Below are 19,431 nucleotides of genomic sequence, written 5' to 3'. Positions count from 1 at the left end.
GAATAGAGCGTTTACTCTAAAGCAGCAGTTCTCATCCTGTGGGTCGCAACCCCTTTGGGGATCGCCTAAGACCATCGGAAAACACATATATAATTACATATTGTTTTTGTGATTAATCACTATGCTTTAATTATGTTCAATTTGTAACAATGAAATTGGGGGTCACCACAACATGAGGAACTGTATTAAAGGGTCGCGGCATTAGGAGGGTTGAGAACCACTGCTCTAAAGAGTATAAATCTAGTCTCTTTTTTCTATAGGTCCCAGTGTACCTTTCTCCATTTTTGATGAGTTTCTTCTTTCAGAAAAAAAGAATATCAGGTTTGAGTATTTTTGTTTTGTTTTGACACTTTAAAGTTTTCTATTTTTATAATTGAGAGTTTACTGTTATCTCTGTCAACAGAAAAATATTGTTAAATGGAATGTGTCTTTTTATAGTCCTCCTACAGATCCTCCACGGGTTTTAGTCCAACGAAAACCCCTTGCAGTTCTCAAAACATCAGACAGCATCAATTCAAATGAAGATGTGTCTCCAGATGTTTGTGTAAGAAGTATTCCTAAGATAATATAAGTGGACTAGTGGATTGTTTCATTCAATTCTCAAAAAAAGTTTAGGATTCAAGTGAAAATTACTGACTTGAAAAAAGCACTGGCCAGTTTTATTACCTCCCTCTCTTTTTCTAAAAATCAATTTTAAAAAGCACATGGAAAGATGTTCAACATTATTAGTCAGAATCAAAACCACAGTGAGATACTAGGATAAGCACTAGGATGGTTATAATAAAAAAAGACAGAAAATAACAAGTGTTGGTGAGGATATTGAGACATTAGAACATTTATACATTGCTGGTAGAAATGTAAAATGGTATAGCCACTTTGTACAACAGTTTCTCAAAATGTTAAACCTAGAGTGACCACATTATCAGAAATTCTCTCCTAGGCTTATATCCAAGAGAATTAAAAACATTAACACAAAAAAACTTGTCCATGACTGTTCATAGCATTATTCATGATAGCCAAAAAGTGGAAACCCAATGTCCATCAACTGAGGCATGGATAAATAAAATGTTGTATATTCCTACTGTGGATTATTATTCAGGCATAAAAAAGAAAGAGGAACTGATACATCTTATAATATGGTTGAACCTTGAAAATACTTCATTAAGTGAATGAAGCTAAACACAAAAGACCACATATTATATGATTCCATTTATATGAAATGTCCAGAATAGGCAAATTCATTAAAAGAGAAATAAGCCCAGCTGGCGTGGCTCAGTGGTTGAACATCCGCCTATGAACCAGGAAAGCATGGTTTGATTTCCAGTCAGGGCATGCAGGAGGCCATGGTTGCTCGCTTGATCCCCAGTGTAGGGCATACAGGAGGCCACCCATTAGTGATTCTCATCATCTATGTTTCTCTCTCTCTCTCTCTCCCTCTCCCTTCCTCTCTGAAATCAGTAATAAAATATATTAAAAAACAAACAAAACAGAAACTAAATTAGGGATTTCCAGGGGATGGGGATAAGAGGTTAGAGGAGTTAGAGAGTGACTGCTAATGGGTATGGGGTATTTTGGGGGGGGGGGGGGTGAAAATGTTCTGGAGTTAGATAATGGCGATGATTGTACAACCTTGTGAATACGCTAAAAACCACTGAAATGTACACTTTAAAAGGGTGATTTTTTTGGTATGTGAATTATATCTCACTTTTTTAAAGTGGGGGGAAAAAGTATTGTGTTAAAAGCCTTAAGCACTTTTTTTTAAAGTAACATAGCAAAGAATCGTTTTTTTTTTGTTTGTTTGTTTTTTTAATATATTTTATTGATTTTTTACAGAGAGGAAGGGAGAGAGATAGAGAGTCAGAAACATCGATGAGAGAGAAACATTGATCAGCTGCCTCCTGCACATCTCCCACTGGGGATGTGCCCGCAACCCAGGTACATGCCCTTGACCGGAATCAAACCCGGGACCCTTCAGTCCGCAGGCCAATGCTCTATCCACTGAGCCAAACCGGTTTTGGCAGAATCGTTCTTTTTATATAAAATGCTTTTTGTGGCAATAGAAGAGTTATGTGACCAACCATTTGACTTTAATAATGTTCTGTTTTAACCACTATGGATTAGTGACATGACTAGTTTATAAAAATCCAAGTCAAAGTAAGTAACTTTTATCATTGACATTTCATTGAAGTTTTAAGGAAGAAATTCATCCCTGTCTTCAAACCAGCATCTGGAAACTTGTCTTGAGGTGGAAGAAAGTGGAATATGTTTAATCTGAAAATTTGACAGAAAACAGAGTGGCTAGAATGCGTTAAAGCAGTGTATTCTCCATATCCTAGGGAATGAATCACTTGGGGAAACTTTCTAAACATGTTTTTCCCCATTTACTTCTTTATTGAGGTATATTTTACATCCAGGAGACTGAACACATTAATTGTACAGCTAGATGAGTTTTTACATGTGTGAATATTTTTGCAATTTCCACCTAGATCAAGATGTAGACAATTTTCTAGCAACAGAAAAGACTAGGGAGCCATTTATGATGGCAGGTGCTCAGGCCCCATTCTACCTATACTGAATTAGAATTTCTATGGATGAAGTCCAAGCATATATTTTTTAAAACTGATTTATTGGGGTGGCCAGTCAACAAAACAAGCATGTATTTTTGTTTGTTTTAAATACTCTCCCAGATAATTCTGATAGTTTACTGACCGCTATGAAAAGGTAACAGTGTAGAAAAGTAATAATTATATACTGTGTTCCTGAGAATACCACCAGAGAACATAATGAATGGATAGGCTGGATTTGGAGGTTGTAGTTCTAGGTTCAGCTGTTCGGAAATGGGCTGAATTATTAAAGGAGTCTATCTTAATCTAGTTTTGGGGTTTTATTTATTTTTAATATGTTTTTATTGATTTCAGAGAGGAAGGGAGAAGGAGAGAGAGATAGAAACATCAATGATGAGAGAGAATCATTGATCAGCTGCCTCCTACATGCTCCCAACTAGGGATTGAGCCTGGGCATGTGCCCTCATCTGGAATCAACATGTCCTTTTGGTGCATGGGATGATACTCATCCAACTGAGCCACACGTGCCAGGGGTAAACTCTCATTTTTATAAAACAAAACAAAAATAGAAAAAACACATAAGGAGGGCTATATCAATGTTAATAGTAGTCATCTCTTGGTGGCAGAAATGAGTAGTTTTGCCTTTTAAACAATTATTTATATTTGGTTGCTTCTATAAGAAACATGTTTGTTAGTTTTTAATAGAAAAAAGTCATTACCCTGTCCTCTCTCATCAGCATCAAAGTTTATGTCGTGACAGAGACTTGCAAAATCATGTCCTGATACTACGGAAGTCCACAGGCCGATGCTCTGTCCACTGAGCCAAACTGGCTAGGGCTCTTGTTTCTTTTAGATGTACCTCTCACCTCTGCTTACAAATGTTATCAGAAATTTAAAGTATATGTCAAATTGATCACCTAGGAAATTAATATCTAGTATCCACAAGGGTTAAATGAAATAGGCACTTTTGTATACTCCAGGTAAATGTTTAAAGTAGTACCATCTCTCTGAAGGCAGTATACCGTATGTATAAAGACCATTAGTATTCATAACCTTTTGTTTGACCTGATAATCCTATTTTTAGGAATTATTCCTAAGATATTAAGATATTCCTAAAGACTTAAATATATAAGGATATTTAAAATAGTTTTATAATAGTAAAAAACAGGGAATAATCTAAAAAAATTTGTTGACTTCTGATAGACCCACAGTGTGATCATATTGTGTTTTTTGTTGTTTTTTTTAATATATTTTATTGATTTTTTACAGAGAGGAAGGGAGAGAGATAGAGAGCCAGAAACATTGATGAGAGAGAAACACCGGTCAGCCGCCTCCTGCACATCTCCCACTGGGGATGTGCCCACAACCCAGGTACATGCCCTTGACCAGAATCGAACCCGGGACCCTTCAGTCCGCAGGCCGACGCTCTATCCACTGAGCCAAACCGGCTTTGGCCATATTGTGTTTTGTTTTGTTTTTAACTGAACACTTATATACTCTTAATTGTTCCACAACATTACTTAGGTATTTCATGAGTTCAGAGTCAGTAATTACAAGCAAGGTGAGCCCATATTTCTGCACTCCAGTAAAGGTTTTAGAAGGATATATGCCGCACTGATATACAATGCTGTGGGTTTTGTTTTTTTTTAATTATCACCCAAGAATACTTTTTCCACTGATTTCTAGAAAGAGTGGAAGGGGAGAGTGGTCATATTGTTTTTAAAGGATTTTTAATAGCACAGAAAATATGCTAAAAATATAATGCGTAAGAATAATATCTACAGTCCTAGCTGGTGTGGCTTAGTTGGTTGAGCATTATCCCATGCACCAAAGGTCACTAGTTCGATTCCTGGTCAGGGCACATAACCAGGTTGTGGGTTTGGACCCAGTTGGGGTGCATATGGGAGGCAACTGATTGTTGTTTCTTTCTCACATCATCAATGTTTCTCTCTCTTTCGCTCTCATTTCCTCACTCTAAAAAAATCAATAAAAACATTTTTTTCAGCACAATATATACAGTTGAACCTTAACATAAATTTGAACTGTCCAGGTCCATTTATACATGGAATCATGGAATTTTTTTCAGTATACAGTTGGTCCTCCATATGCCCATGTTTTACATTCACAGATTAACCAACCAAACAGTATTTTTCATCCGTGGTTGGGAATCTATGAATGGGGGAGGCCAAATATATGCATTATTCTATGCCATCCTATCTAATAAAAGACAAAAAGGGTAATTGACCTTACCTTAGCTACGCTTCCCATTGGCTAATCAGCGAGATATGCAAATTAACTGCCAACAAAGATGGCGGCCGGCAGCCACGCAGCTGAAGTGAGCAGGAGGCTTGCTTGCTCCAGTGATGGAGGAAGCCAAGGTTACCCGCCTGCTACGGCCCGGCTCTTAGCTCCAGTGACAGCAACAAAGTTTCAATTATAGAAGCTAAACAAACCCCAGATACCTGCTGCAAGCAGGAGCCAGCTCTCAGCTCCAGTGACAGCAACAAAGTTTCAATTATAGAAGGTAAATAAATCCCAGAATGAAAAAAAAAAAGAAAAAAGGAGAGGTTGGGAGCTTCAGTTGCCGGCCAGCCTGAAAACAGCCCTCAGCCCCTCACCCAGACTGGCCAGGCACCCCAGTGGGGACCCCCACCCTAAAGGGGGTGTGGCCAGCCTGAAAACAGCCATCAGCCCCTCACCCAGGCTGGCCAGGCACCCCAGTGGGTTCCCCCACCCTGAAGGGGGTGTGACCAGCTGCAAACAGCCATCAGCCCCTCACCCAGGCTGGCCAGGCACCCAAGCAGGACCCCCACCCTGATCTGTGACACCCTTCAGCGCAAACCAGCCGGCCCCCACCCATGCACCAGGCCTCTATCCTATATAGTAAAAGGGTAATATGCAAACTGACCCTAACAGCAGAATGACTGGGAATGACTGGTCACTATGACACACTCTGACCACCAGGGGGCAGACGCTTAATGCAGGAGCTGCCCTCTGGTGGTCAGTGTGCTCCCACATGGGGGAGCTCTGCTCAGCCACAAGCCAGGCTGATGTGCCAGTACAGCGGTGGTCATGGGAGCCTCTCCTGCCTCCTCAGCAGCACTAAGGATGTCCGACTGCAGCTTAGGCCTGCTCCCCACTGCCAAGTGGACATCCCCCGAGAGCTGCTGGGCTGCCAGAGGGATGTCTGATTGCCATCTTAGGCCCAATCCCCCGGGGAGCAGGTCTAAGCCAGCAGGTGGTCATCCCCCGAGGGGTCCCAGACTGCGAGAGGGCACAGGCCGGGCTGAGGGACCCCTCCCTCGCCCCCATCCCGAGTGCACTAATTTTTGTGCACCGAGCCTCTAGTTTTACATAAGGGACTTTAGCATCTGGCGGGGGAAGGGGGTCACCTGAAGCCAATTCCCCATGACACCAAAGGATGACTTATAAGTTTTGGGAGACTCAAAGTTATCCAAGGGTTTTCTGTGCAGGGGGAGAGGGTCTCCTCCCTTAACCCCCATTTTGTTCAAGGGTCACCTGTACTAGCATATATTTCACTTCTTTTAAAAATACCTTTTTTTTTTTTTTTTTTTTTTTGCCCTGGCCAAGTAGCTTAGTTGGTTAGAGCATCGTCCCAATATGCCAAGGTTGTGGATCTCTGGTCAGGGCACATGTAAAAAACAACCAATGAATGCATAAATGATAAATAAATGGAATAATAAATCGATTTCTCTGAAATCAATAAATAAAAATAAAATACACTTTTTAAATGCATAGGATATGCTTGTTCCTGTATCCCACCAGATAATATATATGACAACAATGATTGTTTCTGGGGTGTGATAATTGAAGTGATGGGGAAGATAGGGTTCAAGTGCAGGAGGGAGAATTTTTTACTATATATCCTTTTAAATCCTTTTGAACTATTTGACTTTATTTTTTTAATATGTTTTATATATTTTTATTTTTTTAAAGGTGAGATTTCCTTCTCTTTTTTAAAAATATATTTTTGTTTTCAGAGAGGAAGGGAGAGGGAGAGAGAGAAAAACATCAGTGATGAGAGAGAATCATTGATTGGCTGCCTCCTGCACGTCCCCTTACTGGGGATCAAGCCTGCAACCCAAGCATGTGCCCTTGACCGGAATCGAACCCAGGACCCTCCAGTCCACACGCCAACGCTCTATCCACTGAGCAAAACCAGCTAGGGCATGTTTTATATATTTTTAGAGAGGAAGTGAGAGAAAGAATGAGAGAGAAACATGGATGTGAGAGAGAAACATCAATCAGTTGCTTCCCATATGCACCCCAATTGGGGACTGAACCCGCAACCTGGGCATGTGCCCTGACTGGGAATCGAACCAGCGACCTTTTGGTGCCCCAGACAACACTCAGCCAACTGAGCCACACTGGCCAGGGCAAATTAGTTGACCTTTTAAAACCATATATATGTATTACTTTTAAAGACAAAGGCATATTTTAAATGTTTCTCTTTATACTTTATATTTTGTTTCCCATATTTTTCTACCATGGTTGTGAATTACTTTTAATAAAAATTAACTATTTGGCATAGAAGATTACTTAAAAACTAGTAGTATAGCAAATTATCAGAACATTCTCTAGGCCAAAAAAAAAAAATAGTTTTAGCCCTTTAGTTCTTAGGTGAAATTGGTTGGGGGAAAAAACCATTGCCCAGTATTCTTCCTTTGTGTGTTGTATGGAGATTCCTCATAGTGTATTTTTGATTAAATGTAGTTTGCTGTTTTCATGATACAAAACTTTTTTCTTCAAATGTTATGATGTGCTTTTTAAATTGTCTTTTCTTAGAGATTCTGATACACTACTTTTGTACCCTGTGTTGAAAATCACATAGCAACAGTATGTCTCTCGAAGTAAAAAAGATAGGGCAACCATATGCTTATTGAAATATTTCAGCTGAACTTTACTTGATTTTTATTTCAGGATGAATTTACAGGAATTGAGCCTTTGAGTGAGGATGCTATTATCACAGGTTTCAGGAACGTAACTATTTGTCCTAACCCAGAAGACTCCTGTGACTTTGCTAGAGCAGCTCGTTTTGTATCCACTCCTTTTCATGAGATAATATCCTTGAAGGATCTCCCTTCTGATCCTGAGAGACTGTTGCAGGAAGAGGATCTAGATGTGAAGACCTCTGAGGACCAACAGACTACTTGTGCCACTATCTACAGTTCACCTCTCAGCATCAAGAAGCTGAGGTGATTGATGATTACAGGTTGCACAAACCAGGTTGTTTAAGTGCTCTCTTATTGTGTGTGCTAATCAGTTGTAGCAATTAATTATCATCTCTTACTACCTGTCAGGTACTGTGCTAAGTGCTTTGCATGACAATAGGACTCCCCCAGATAAAGTGTCAAAGGAATTTAGCAATTGATTTAAATATGAGGGTCAGAAAAGTACATTTTTATGGTTAGGAGACTAAGAGGCCCAGGAGGAACATGGTGTATACCTGAATGGAAGAGAAGAAGCATTTATTTTTCCTTTAACATTAAGTTTAAAATAATAGTAGAATAACTTGATACTAACTTCAGTTAGGCAACTAGAGATGTATTTTTAAAAAGTATATTTTGATAGAGAGGTGGAAATGAACAAAGAATAATTATGAGCGATTGGCATAGAGAGCCAGAGACTAAGACTTATAATCTATCCATATTTAAAAGTTGGCTAATTTTAGCAAACTTATTTCAGCTTCAGGAATAGTCTTAAGTTTGCCAATTTTTGTTTTTAAACTGCATTTTCAGACTTTTTCTCCAACAAACTTTTTATCAGATTTGTTAGCATGTTTTCACCTTGAGTGATGTTGGTGTCCCGTTTTCTTTTTTGACCCTTTCTTTTTGCAGAGTAAAAACCCAGAGAAGTGATCAACAGGAAGAAAGTTAGTGTCTGTTTCAGTTTTCTCAATCGTTTAGGATAGATATAGAATAGGCATTTACTATAGATTAGGTAAATAAAGCATAATTTAGAAATTTAATGCTAGGTATTGCCTGTTAACCAGGGTAGATAAAGCTACCTAGATTCTGATTATGAATCTACTTTTGTTTCAGGAAAATAATGGCCTTTGAAAATGAGACTATTAAATATCAAAATGTTATATAACAGATAAAATTGACATGTATTTTTCCTATGAGGATTGACTGATTTGTAATTCTTTCAGCCCAATTATTGAAGACAGCGGTGAGGCCACACATTCCTCTGGCTTGTCTGGATCTTCTGCCTCAGTTATAAGCACCTCCTCCATCAAATGTCTTCATATTCCTGAGAAACTGGAGCTTACTAATGAGGCTATAGGTAAGTACACATATACCACTGACTTGTAAGCAAACATCTACATCCATGTGTAGTGCACACTTATTTATTTCAGCAAACTGAACTGTTTTTCTTTTCTAGAAAAGTTTCCATAAATTGTGAAATTTCTAGAATATATTAGTACTAACAGAACATCCTCCTATGTAATAAAAGGCTAATGTGCAAATTGACCGAAGAGTGGAACGACCAGTCACTATGACGCGCACTGACCACCAGGGGGCAGACGCTCAATGCAAGAGCTGCCCCCTGGTGGTCAGTGCGCTCCCACCAGGGAAGCACCATTCAGCCAGAAGCCCTGAGCCGGGCTTATGGCTGGCAAGCACAGTGGCGGTGGCGAGAGCCTCTCCCACCTCCATGGCAGCACTAAGGATGTCCTAGCAGGACTAAGCCATTAGTCGGACATCCCCCGAGGGCTCCCAGACTGTGAGAGGGCACAGGCTAGGCTGAGGGACACTCCCCCTCCCCCGCCCCAGTGCATGAATTTCATGTACTGGGCCTCTAGTAATATCATAAAGACTTGAGATAGATGAGTTTTGTTAGGTTAGCAGTATTGATCATGCGATCTTGTTTTTCCCCTCTGTTATAATACTCATTGTAAGTTTTTTGGGTGTGTTTTTTTTACAACTTCTCCTCCTCCCCCAGAACACCCCATTCAGTCACCCTGGTGTTCACAGTATCGCAGACTACTACTGAAATCCCAACCAGAGTTGAGTGCTTCTGCAGAGTTTTTTGTAGAAGATAGACCAATGCCTAAGTTGGAAATAGAGAAGGAAATTGAACTGGGTAAGTACCATTGAATGCATGTCCTTTTGTGTAAGACAGTGTACAAATAAGTGATTATTTTTGTACTTGAGCTTTATGCTTTTGAGCAATAAATATTTCTAGATTACAAGAAACAGAATCATTGATAAGTTCTTGTCCTACTAACAATAGGAGTTCTGTCTTCCTTTCAGTATTTAATAAATGATTTTTTAAAAATATGTTTTTATTTCAGAGAGAGGAAGGGAGAGGGAGAGATAGAAACATCAATGATGAGATATAATCATCTTCAGCTACCTCCTGCATGCCCCCTATTGGGGATCGAGCCTGCAAACTTAGCATGTACCCTGACTGGGAATCGAACTGTGACCTAGTTCCTGGCTCAATGCTCAACCACTGAGCCACACCAGCCTGGCTAACAAATGATTTTGAAGTATTCTAGCTGCTACTAAATGACTAATTATAAGGTGCTATTAGCCCTTAAACCAAGAAGTAAAAGCTAGGGGCCCTATATATATTCCAGTGGTTTTTAATTGAAATCAAAACCTTCTCAACAGGTAATGAGGATTATTGCATTAAAAAAGAATACCTAATATGTGAAGATTACAAATTATTCTGGGTGACACCAAGAAACTCTGCAGAGTTGACCATAATAAAGGTAGGACTGATTCCTTGTCATTACAGTTACCTTATAAATAAAGTGAGTTGAAGCAATAACTGTGTCCCCATGGTACCATCAAACTCTCTGAATAGTCTATAAGCTTCTTATGGGAAAATCACTGATGCTTCAAGAAATTACTCACCATTATATTCCAGGATCAGATATCAAAAGTAAGAAGCTATTGTGTAACTCTCTTAATATGTCCAAACATACTCAGTATTCTGTAATTTTATCTTTTTGAGAAAATCTGAAATTTTTTGCCCTGCTCCAGTATTGAGAAGTTACATTCTAGACTTCACATACACAATATTATTTTGAAATTTTCATTCACCACCATCCCAGGGATTCACATTACCTCATTCTTAGATTGGATGCCCACTTAGTTGGATTCCATTTTTTTTTTCTTTCTTGGTTTAAGCCCTCATGCTTTAGTAGCTTCCTGAGAAGGGATGTATGGGATGTAAGTTTTTTGAAATCTTGTATTCTGAAAATTTTATTCCACATCTTTACTTGATTGGTAGTTTGGATATTAGATTTCTTGGTTTAAAACACTTTATCCTTAGAAATATGTTTTTATTGATTTTCAGAAAGAGGAAAGGAGAGGCAGATGATCTTGTGGCATAGATTTGATTGCTCTCAGCTCTTTTGTTATAGATTTATGCCTTTCAAAATATCCCTTTACTATTATTTTTTGTTGGGGTATTAGAAGGGCTGGAGGGAATGTTTTTAATCTGCCGACAATAACCATAGATTCTAATTGCTCTTATTTTTAAAATATCATTTCTTACCAGGTATCTTCTCAAACTGTCCCATGGGACTTTTACATCAACCTCAAGTTAAAGGAACGTTCAGATGAGGAGTGTGATTACTTGTGCAGCTATTATCAGTACCAAGACGGCTGTATCGCTTGGCACCAGTATACAAACTGCTTCACCCTTCAGGTTTGCAATAATATAAAAACAATTTAAAGTCCTCATGTAGAGAGATTTGTGTTCCATTTAGCAAAAGAATTTAGTACAAAATTCTTGTTAATCATCTAGAAGTATACCAACTCATTATAAATGAAAAGCATTGATCATTTTCTTTTCCCAAGTTATTTTGACCGAGAACCTCTTTTAACTTATATCAATGTTCAGACATAGACAAAAGTAGATAATTGTGTAATGACCCTGTCATCTATGATCATCATCAGCTCATGGTCCCTCTTATTTTAAATTCCTGGTTGGTTAATTCCAATTTTCCTGTCATCTCTGGTTTTGACACTTGGTCTGTCTCTTCAAATTTTGGTTTTGCCTTTTAGTATTCCTTGTAATTTTTTCTTGATAGCCAATATGATGTACTAGGTAAAAGGAACTGCTATAAAAAGATCTTTAGTAATGTGGTGATAAGGTGTGAAGGGAGGAAGGGGGGGCATTGTATAGTCCTGTAATTTATATTTTTAGGAGCCTATGTCTCTGTGTTCTGTCCTCCCCTACCCCACCTCCCAGTGTGGAACAGGCTAGCTAGAGTGGGCGGGAGTTCCTTCCCGGGTCTGGTAGGCTCTGGGTAACTGGTTTCCCATGAGGTGGGCCCTGTTAAGAACAGAGCACTCTGGGCTATTTCACATGGTTTCTTCTCTTCTCCTCCTGCAGAAGCACAAGAGACACTTTTGCCACTATTTACTGTGTGAACCTGGTCTAGCTCCTACAGTAAATGCTCACAAAAGTGTGGATCTTTGCTTACAAAACCCAGAAGAGTTACAGAGCTTTTTACTATGACCCCCACTGGATTATGTTTAGAACCCAACCACAATGTAACATTTTATTCTCTGTAATGTTCTTAAGAAGGTTTTGCTGCATATTTTTACTGTAGTATGATTTCCCTAAATGGTTGGAATAAGGTTATTTTAAAACTACCATGTATAGAACACCGTTTATGGGCTAGGTTTGTCCTTAATGCTCTTAGTCCATTATTTCATTAAATCCTCACAAATAATCTTACAGGAGAATAGTGTTGTTAAAACTGGGACAGAGGCCCAACCTACAAAAGAGCCCCCAATTCTAGTAGAGAACAACAAGGAAGAGGACAAAGCAGCAGCCAGCAAGGTATTGAGTATAAGTGCAGTCTCCCTAACTTAAGAGACAGTGAATTTTGTTGTCCTTCTATCTCCAGGATCTTTTTCAACACAGCGAATTGATTACCCATGAAATAACAGTGTTGATTGTTTATAACCTTTTGACAATCGTGGAGAAACTACACAAAGCAGAAATAGTCCATGGTGACTTGAGTCCAAGTACTCTGCTTTTTAGAAACAGGTTGGTCCTTTTCATTCTTTTATGCTTCTCTCAAACATAGATGGTTGCCATTTTCTTTTGCCTTTCAATAAATGCCACAGTGACAAACACAGTATATTAAGAAAATATTTGCTACCTAAAAGTCAATAACCATTTAAACAGTCAATAGTTTAAAAGAATTCAAAGGAAAAAAATAACATTTTGGAAATACATTAATTCAGAAAAAAATAATTAACCACTCTGAGTATTATGATGATTTCTGTCAAAAAGAAAATAAAATATGAATATTTTGGGGAATATAAAGTAGATTGTCCAGTCTTTCTTGAGTGGGGCCAGTACAAATCTAGTGAGTATGCTAACAAAACCAAAGCACTGCTGCGTTTCAAAAACCAAAGCTTAAGTCAGGCCAAATTAAGGTAATTGCCAAGAGGAATAGGTAAAAACCAGAATACAGATGCAAACTATGCCAAGAAAAGGAGCTTAGTGTTCAAATTAAACCCAGCTTATTAGCCATCAGGTTCAAGGGGTAAGTGGAGAGCAGGAAATAAGAAATAAAGCCCAAATACTAAGAACTGAGAAAATATAGAACACATTAAGGCATGTACAGTAGAATACTACATGGCTATAAAAATGAAGGAGATCTTACCTCTTGTGAAGCATGAATGGACCTGGAGAGTATTATGCTAAGTGAAATAAGCCAACCAAAGAAAGACAGATACCATGTGATCTCACTTACATGTCGAATCTAATGAACAAAATAAACAAAAAATAGAAATAGACTCACAGATACAGAGTACAGACTGACAGCTGTCAAAGGGGAGAGGGGTTGGGAGGCTGGGTGAAAAAGGTGAGGGGATTAAGAAAGGAAAAAACCCCGCATATATATAACATAGACACAACAGTGTGGTGATAGAGGGAAGGGGAGCAGGGGTAGGCGGAGGTAGGCAAAGGGAGAATGAGGATGAAAAGAGACTTGGCTTGGGGCAATGGGAGCATGATGCAGTGTGCAGATGATGTTTTATTGAGTTGTACACTTGAAACCTATATAGTTTTGCAAACCAGTGTCACTCCATTATATTTAATTAAAAAATAAAGAAAGAACACATTAAGGCATGAAAAAGGAAGGCATAGTCCACAGGTTTTGTTTTATGAGAAGGACTAGAGGACCAGCATACCTTTGTAGTGTTTATTGGTCTCATGGTATTTGAGTAAAGCAGTTTGGTTTAAAGATGCTTTGTCTGCCCCAACCCAAAAGCAGCAGTTATTCTTTACATTTCTCCTGATTGCTTAATCTGTAAGAGAAGACTCAATTCAACTCTAAATTATAGTTGGTATGGAAATTAAAGGAACCCCCAGTGTATTTTTGCAATTATAACCAAAAGAACTGGAGCATCCCACCTTCTTTCCTGAGATAGCAGAATCCTAAAGTCTTCTTCAGGCATAATACAGCAGGATTTCTCATCCAGGGCACCAAAAGTATTTTGGATAAGATAATTCTTCATGCCAGTCTATTCCAAACATTTTAGGATATTTTATATTAGTATTCTCCCATAACTGCCCCCACCCCATCCAATTAAATACAACTTATATTCCCCCAGCCATTGTGACCACCAGACACTCCCCTCCCCCATGTGTTCCCAATGTGAAAACCCCACCGAAAGTTTAGAGGATAATGCTAGAATTCTCAGGTCTACCAAAATTTTAAGCAAAGGGATATTCTAAGCCCTTTAAGGATTGGGCATTTGTGCACTATGTATTTGGATATCCCTTCTTTTTGCCATGACTTGTCAAATTTGGTAGGAAATTTCATATACATTCAAAAGGATTTAAAGAACCTTTTGAAATCATTTAATGCAGTGCTTATATATATATTTTTTGTGATGAAATGAGATCCAAAATAGTGAAATGCCTTGTCCAAGGTAATAGTGGCTAATTAGAGAGTGAGGAGATCTTCCTGCTTCTTTTTATTAACCTAAGAAACATTTTTCCTATCTCTCCCAAGTTTTAAAATATCTAGAAATTACAATTTTGTGATGGCCAAAACAGTTGCATCATATAAAATGGGAGCAAATAGGTAAAATAGATCGTTCTGTGCTGTAGAAACACATGAATGGTTTAATCAAAGCCTGTATTTAGGAATAGAGGACCTGCCACCAATGTCAATCAGGATTTGAGGGAACTGAGAAAAGCAGAGAGACAAAGAAACACAAAAATAATCCATTCTTTTCTCTCACATAAATAGTTTCTACATCTCTTTGAATAGTAGCTTTATTGCATGGAATAGGTAAACCCAAGGAAATAAAATTAATTAATGGTGAATTAGTGTTACACAATTGTTTTTTTGTTTATTTTTTGTTTTAGGAAATAAGGGTTGAAATAAGAGTAAGGTTGAATTTGGTGTTAGTTTAATAGAAAACAGGATAAGTTACAATATAGGTAGCACTTTACAAAAAAAAAAAAAAAGTCCTATATTTTCCGTTAAAATCTGGGAGAAAGGAATCTGAATTAAAATGGAAACTTGGAAAATCTAATCTATAGTAATAAACAGAAAGGTTATGACACCTATAAAAGCTTAATTTTCTCCATCATAATTCTCATCAGTGATAAATCATTGCTGCTCTATGTGTTAATATGTGCAGTGTAAGGCAGAGGCCTGCACTCTACTTTCCGTACTTATGGAAACTTGATAAGGGTTCTGTGGTGACCATGCACTGTGGTTTAGATATGCACTAATACTTGTGTCACTCAACTAGAATCTTGACATTCCCCACTTGCCCACTTGGGTGGATGGACACTGCCACTGCTCCTACAGGTGTATTTTCAAAACTAACCACTGGGGGGAGCTGTTGGCATAGCTAAGACACACCTGCAGTACCTCTTTTTTATCTTTTTCTTTCTTTTTCTTTTTTTTTTTTTTTCTTTTTTTCTTTTTTTTTTTCTTTTTGTTTAAGACCAGCTCTGCAGCTTCATTCATGGCCTATTTTTTATTATCTCTTTCTCTTAAACCTGGGCTTAGAATCTACGATGCCTATGATTGTGATAAGAACAATCAAGCTTTGAACATAGTGGACTTTTCCTACAGTGTGGACCTTAGAGCACAGCTAGATGTTTTTACCATCAGCGGTTTTCGTACTGTACAGATCCTGGAAGGACAAAAGATCCTGGCTAACTGTTCTTCTCCCTACCAGGTAAGTGTAAAACAAGCCTGAGCAAATATGGAGAGGGTTCTTCATCTCTTTCTTTTCTAGATAAGCTATGAAAGCTAGTGTTTACTGATATTGTCTCTCCTGGAATAGATGACCTAATTTTCAAATATCATCAAATCAAGCAAAATATACCATTTTTTTTTGTCACAACATTAAAGAATATCACAGGCACATGCAAACCCATGGCTAAGTAACCTAAGTGTCAGGGCTATTTCTAGCACTTATCTATGTAGTAAATCATTTTGTGTGATCTCTGTAAAATAAGGATAATCTGCTCTGTATACATAAGAATTGTTGTGAGGATTAAATTAAAAAATATAAAGGGAACATTAGGACAAATGTAAAGTGTTTTATACATTATATGCACAACGCTTTCTGACTCAGTTTTGGACATATAGCATTTGCTGATTGAATATGTAGCATGAACCTGAATTAGTCATATGGACCACATTTAGATCACAGCTGGAGTCCATGCAAATTCAATAGATCTACACATTTGAATTTGTCAGTCCAGATATTTTTGTTGCCTTTTGTTCTTAAGGATAGTTCCTAGAGTTGGCTCCATTGATCACTTCTTTGGGGGAGCTTCTCCCTTTACTGTAAGGGTACGGAACAGTCTACTAAAATATATGTCATAAAATAAATTTAATCATTCTAGTATCTTTCAACTTCCTATATAAGTAAATTTCCATGAATCCTGGCCGGTGTGGCTCAGTTGGTTGGAGCATTGTCCCGTACACCAAAAGGTGGCGGGTTCGATTCCCACTCAGGGCATATACCTATGTTGCAGGTTTGATCCCCTATTGGGATGAGTGTGGGAGACAACCGAATGATGTTTCTCTCTCTCTCTCTGCCTCCCTCCCTCCCTCTCCCTCTCTCTCTCCCTTCTTCTCTCTCCCTGCCTTCCTTCCTCTCTTCCTCTCTCTAAAAATAAATAATTAAATAAGTTGCCAAGTAGCAGAGAATTGTTTTAGCTGATGGTGCTTTTTGTGATTTCAGGTAGATCTGTTTGGTATAGCAGATTTAGCACATTTACTATTGTTCAAGGAACACCTACAGGTCTTCTGGGATGGGTCCCTCTGGAAACTTAGCCAAAATATTTCTGAGTAAGTATTGGTGATTTCAGGGTCTTTGCCTGCTCAAATAATTTTCTTTTTCTATTGGGTGCTCTCTCTGCTTTGGCAGCCTTAGTCTTCTTAGTCCCAATGCCATGATTTCATTAATTTCAACAGTTTTTATTTATTAAGTATCAGTGGAGCACCTAGTGCAGGGCAAAGGAATTGGTCATTAAAAACAAGAAACTAAAAAAAAAAAACAAGGAAAAAAAACAAGAAACTACTCAGACTTCAGGACATCATTCTGGACCTAGATGTATCATGCAGACTGCAATTGTAGTATTGAGCCTCTTAGTTAGAAATGTTAGTAGAAACATTTCATGAGAATAATTTTCTAACCAATTGGTGTTAGTGTTATACCCCTTTTTAATAGCTTTTGTTATCAAAAGTTAATAACCATCTCTTGAAGATAGTTAAATTTCTAAATTATATACTAATTGTAGGCTATTATTTATTTAGTGAATGGGTGGAACCAAAGCAGAGAACTGAATCTCCTTGGTGAAGAAGTAAATGCTCTTTTAATAAGAGCTGCTTAGTCTCAGAACTTTAGTACTCCCTCAAGCCTGATCATGAAACTTATTAAATATCCCATGTTTCACTTTAGTTTATCAGAGCTAATAACTTCACAGAATAAGTTTACCAAGGTATCACTGATACATTCTTTGGTTTAAAAAAAATCAGTGTTGAAGACTTAACACCCTTCTCCTCCATTCCCCATTCCCAACAATTGAATTGCATTTTTTTCTTTATTTAACTTAGAATTTGATCAATCTTATTTGCCTCCAACATGTACTTTAAAAATAGGCTTGAAATATAATGCAAGATACATAGGATAGATTCAGGTACCTCCAGTTGTTTATGATCCTAGGTGGGTCTAACACAAACAGAAACAGGTGGGGTTGGTTGGGATTTCCAAATAGCTCTGCCTTATACAATAGTGGCAGCTTCTCTGATTTGGGGGAAAAAAGTACAAACATCATAGACTAAGCAGCAGTTACTTCAGTCAAGCTTAGGATTCTCAGAGGATTGTGAAGATAATAAACCACTAGGCAGGGGGAGAGGTTCTATAGTCTTTCTAATGACCTAGACTTTAGGAAAGTTAGAGTAGAGGAGACAAAATTCATTTTTCTTCTATTTGTAGAAGAGAAGTGCCACATCTTAGTACACAGAGGAAATTTAATAGATTTAGATGAGAGACTTTTTAAGTGCATTGTATTATGGCTTTTTCCACTATGATAGTCTTTTTAAGTTTCACCTTGGACTTCCAAAGTACTATTTGAATGATCTCTAACTCTAGAGTTCTAGGCATTACCTTAAACCATATGGTACATAAATGTACCACTGAGTTAAACACAGAAACAGTTTTAACTTTTACATGCCTAATATTGACAGAAATGGTTTTTATATATTTTTAGGCTAAAAGATGGTGAATTGTGGAATAAATTCTTTGTGCGGATTCTGAATGCCAGTGATGAGTCCACAGTGTCTGTTCTGAGGGAACTTGCAGCAGAAATGAATGGGGTGTTTGACACCACATTCTACAGTCACCTGAACAAAGCTTTATGGAAGGTAGGGAAGTTAATTGGTCCTGGGGCTTTGCTCTTCCAGCAAGATAGGCAGTCAAGTCTCTCACAGGTTCCTGCCTAAAACCACTGGTTCTGCTGTAGAACACTAGACCTGTCTATGCTATAATGTACTCTAGGACGCATTTAGATACACTACCAACACTTTCTACTTTTTGGTAGTGGTGTACTTCTAGGTAACTGGCGGTTTTTTTACACAGCAATGTACCTACTCTTCTTGTCAAACTTTAACAAAGAACTGTTTTGTTCTAAATGGACTCCATGTGAATGGGTACCTTGTTGTTGTTCATTGCATTTGTCTCTACTTTTTCCTTTCATAATTTGTGATGTGTGCCCTTCTGATCACTGTGTATTTTGTAAATAATAAAATAGTATTTGTTAAATTTGTGCTTCTAACATCTCATCTACTTTTGCCAACTAAGATAATAAATGGCGTGGTTTTGTAGACAGGAACTGTTTTACCATGGAAATGTATATATCCTAGATTTGGAACTGTTATGATAGGTTTGTAACAAGACAGTAGCCAACCATTCCTTTAGGTCAGTGGTTCTCAACCTTCCTAATGCCGCGACCCTTTAATACAGTTCCTCATGTTGTGGTGACCCCCAATTTCATTGTTACAAATTGAACATAATTAAAGCATAGTGATTAATCACAAAAAACAATATGTAATTATATATGTGTTTTCCGATGGTCTTAGGCGACCCCTGTGGAAGGGTCATTCAACCCCCAAAGGGGTTGCAACTCACAGGTTGAGAACCGCTGCTTTAGGTGTTCCTGACCTTTCACTAAGTGGTCTAAATTGAAAAGTAGATAAAATGATTTACACAAGGCCCAATTTTCTTAACTTTCAAGTGGCAATATTATTTTTTCAATATATCTTAATTAGAGGCCCGGCCTGTGGGATTGGGCCAAAACCAGCTCTCTGACATCCCCCATAAAGTCC

The 19,431-nt window shown here is 38.1% G+C and overlaps 1 protein-coding gene across 2 annotated transcripts in view; it reads left to right on the top strand.

The window, feature by feature from the left end:
- Window positions 1-18,835, top strand: part of BUB1B (BUB1 mitotic checkpoint serine/threonine kinase B) — a 67,622-nt gene extending 48,787 nt beyond the window's left edge. For both annotated transcript variants that reach the window (XM_070405107.1, XM_070405098.1), the window contains exons 13-23: window positions 261-321; window positions 439-544; window positions 7,506-7,780; window positions 8,737-8,870; window positions 9,531-9,671; window positions 10,205-10,305; window positions 11,100-11,249; window positions 12,460-12,602; window positions 15,598-15,769; window positions 16,787-16,893; window positions 18,318-18,835. In XM_070405107.1, the coding sequence (XP_070261208.1) occupies window positions 261-321; window positions 439-544; window positions 7,506-7,780; window positions 8,737-8,870; window positions 9,531-9,671; window positions 10,205-10,305; window positions 11,100-11,249; window positions 12,460-12,602; window positions 15,598-15,769; window positions 16,787-16,893; window positions 18,318-18,549 (1,622 nt within the window). In that variant the 3' untranslated portion in view covers window positions 18,550-18,835. The remainder of the gene's footprint in view (window positions 1-260; window positions 322-438; window positions 545-7,505; window positions 7,781-8,736; window positions 8,871-9,530; window positions 9,672-10,204; window positions 10,306-11,099; window positions 11,250-12,459; window positions 12,603-15,597; window positions 15,770-16,786; window positions 16,894-18,317) is intronic.
- Window positions 18,836-19,431: the final 596 nt, after the last annotated feature.

This window comes from Myotis yumanensis, unplaced genomic scaffold (genome assembly GCF_028538775.1).
Source record: "Myotis yumanensis isolate MYYU_CA2020_CCGP unplaced genomic scaffold, mMyoYum1.0.hap1 SCAF_1, whole genome shotgun sequence".
Lineage (NCBI taxonomy): Eukaryota > Metazoa > Chordata > Mammalia > Chiroptera > Vespertilionidae > Myotis > Myotis yumanensis.
Note: the sequence above shows the minus strand (reverse complement) of the source record. Positions and strands in the feature narration are given on the sequence as shown.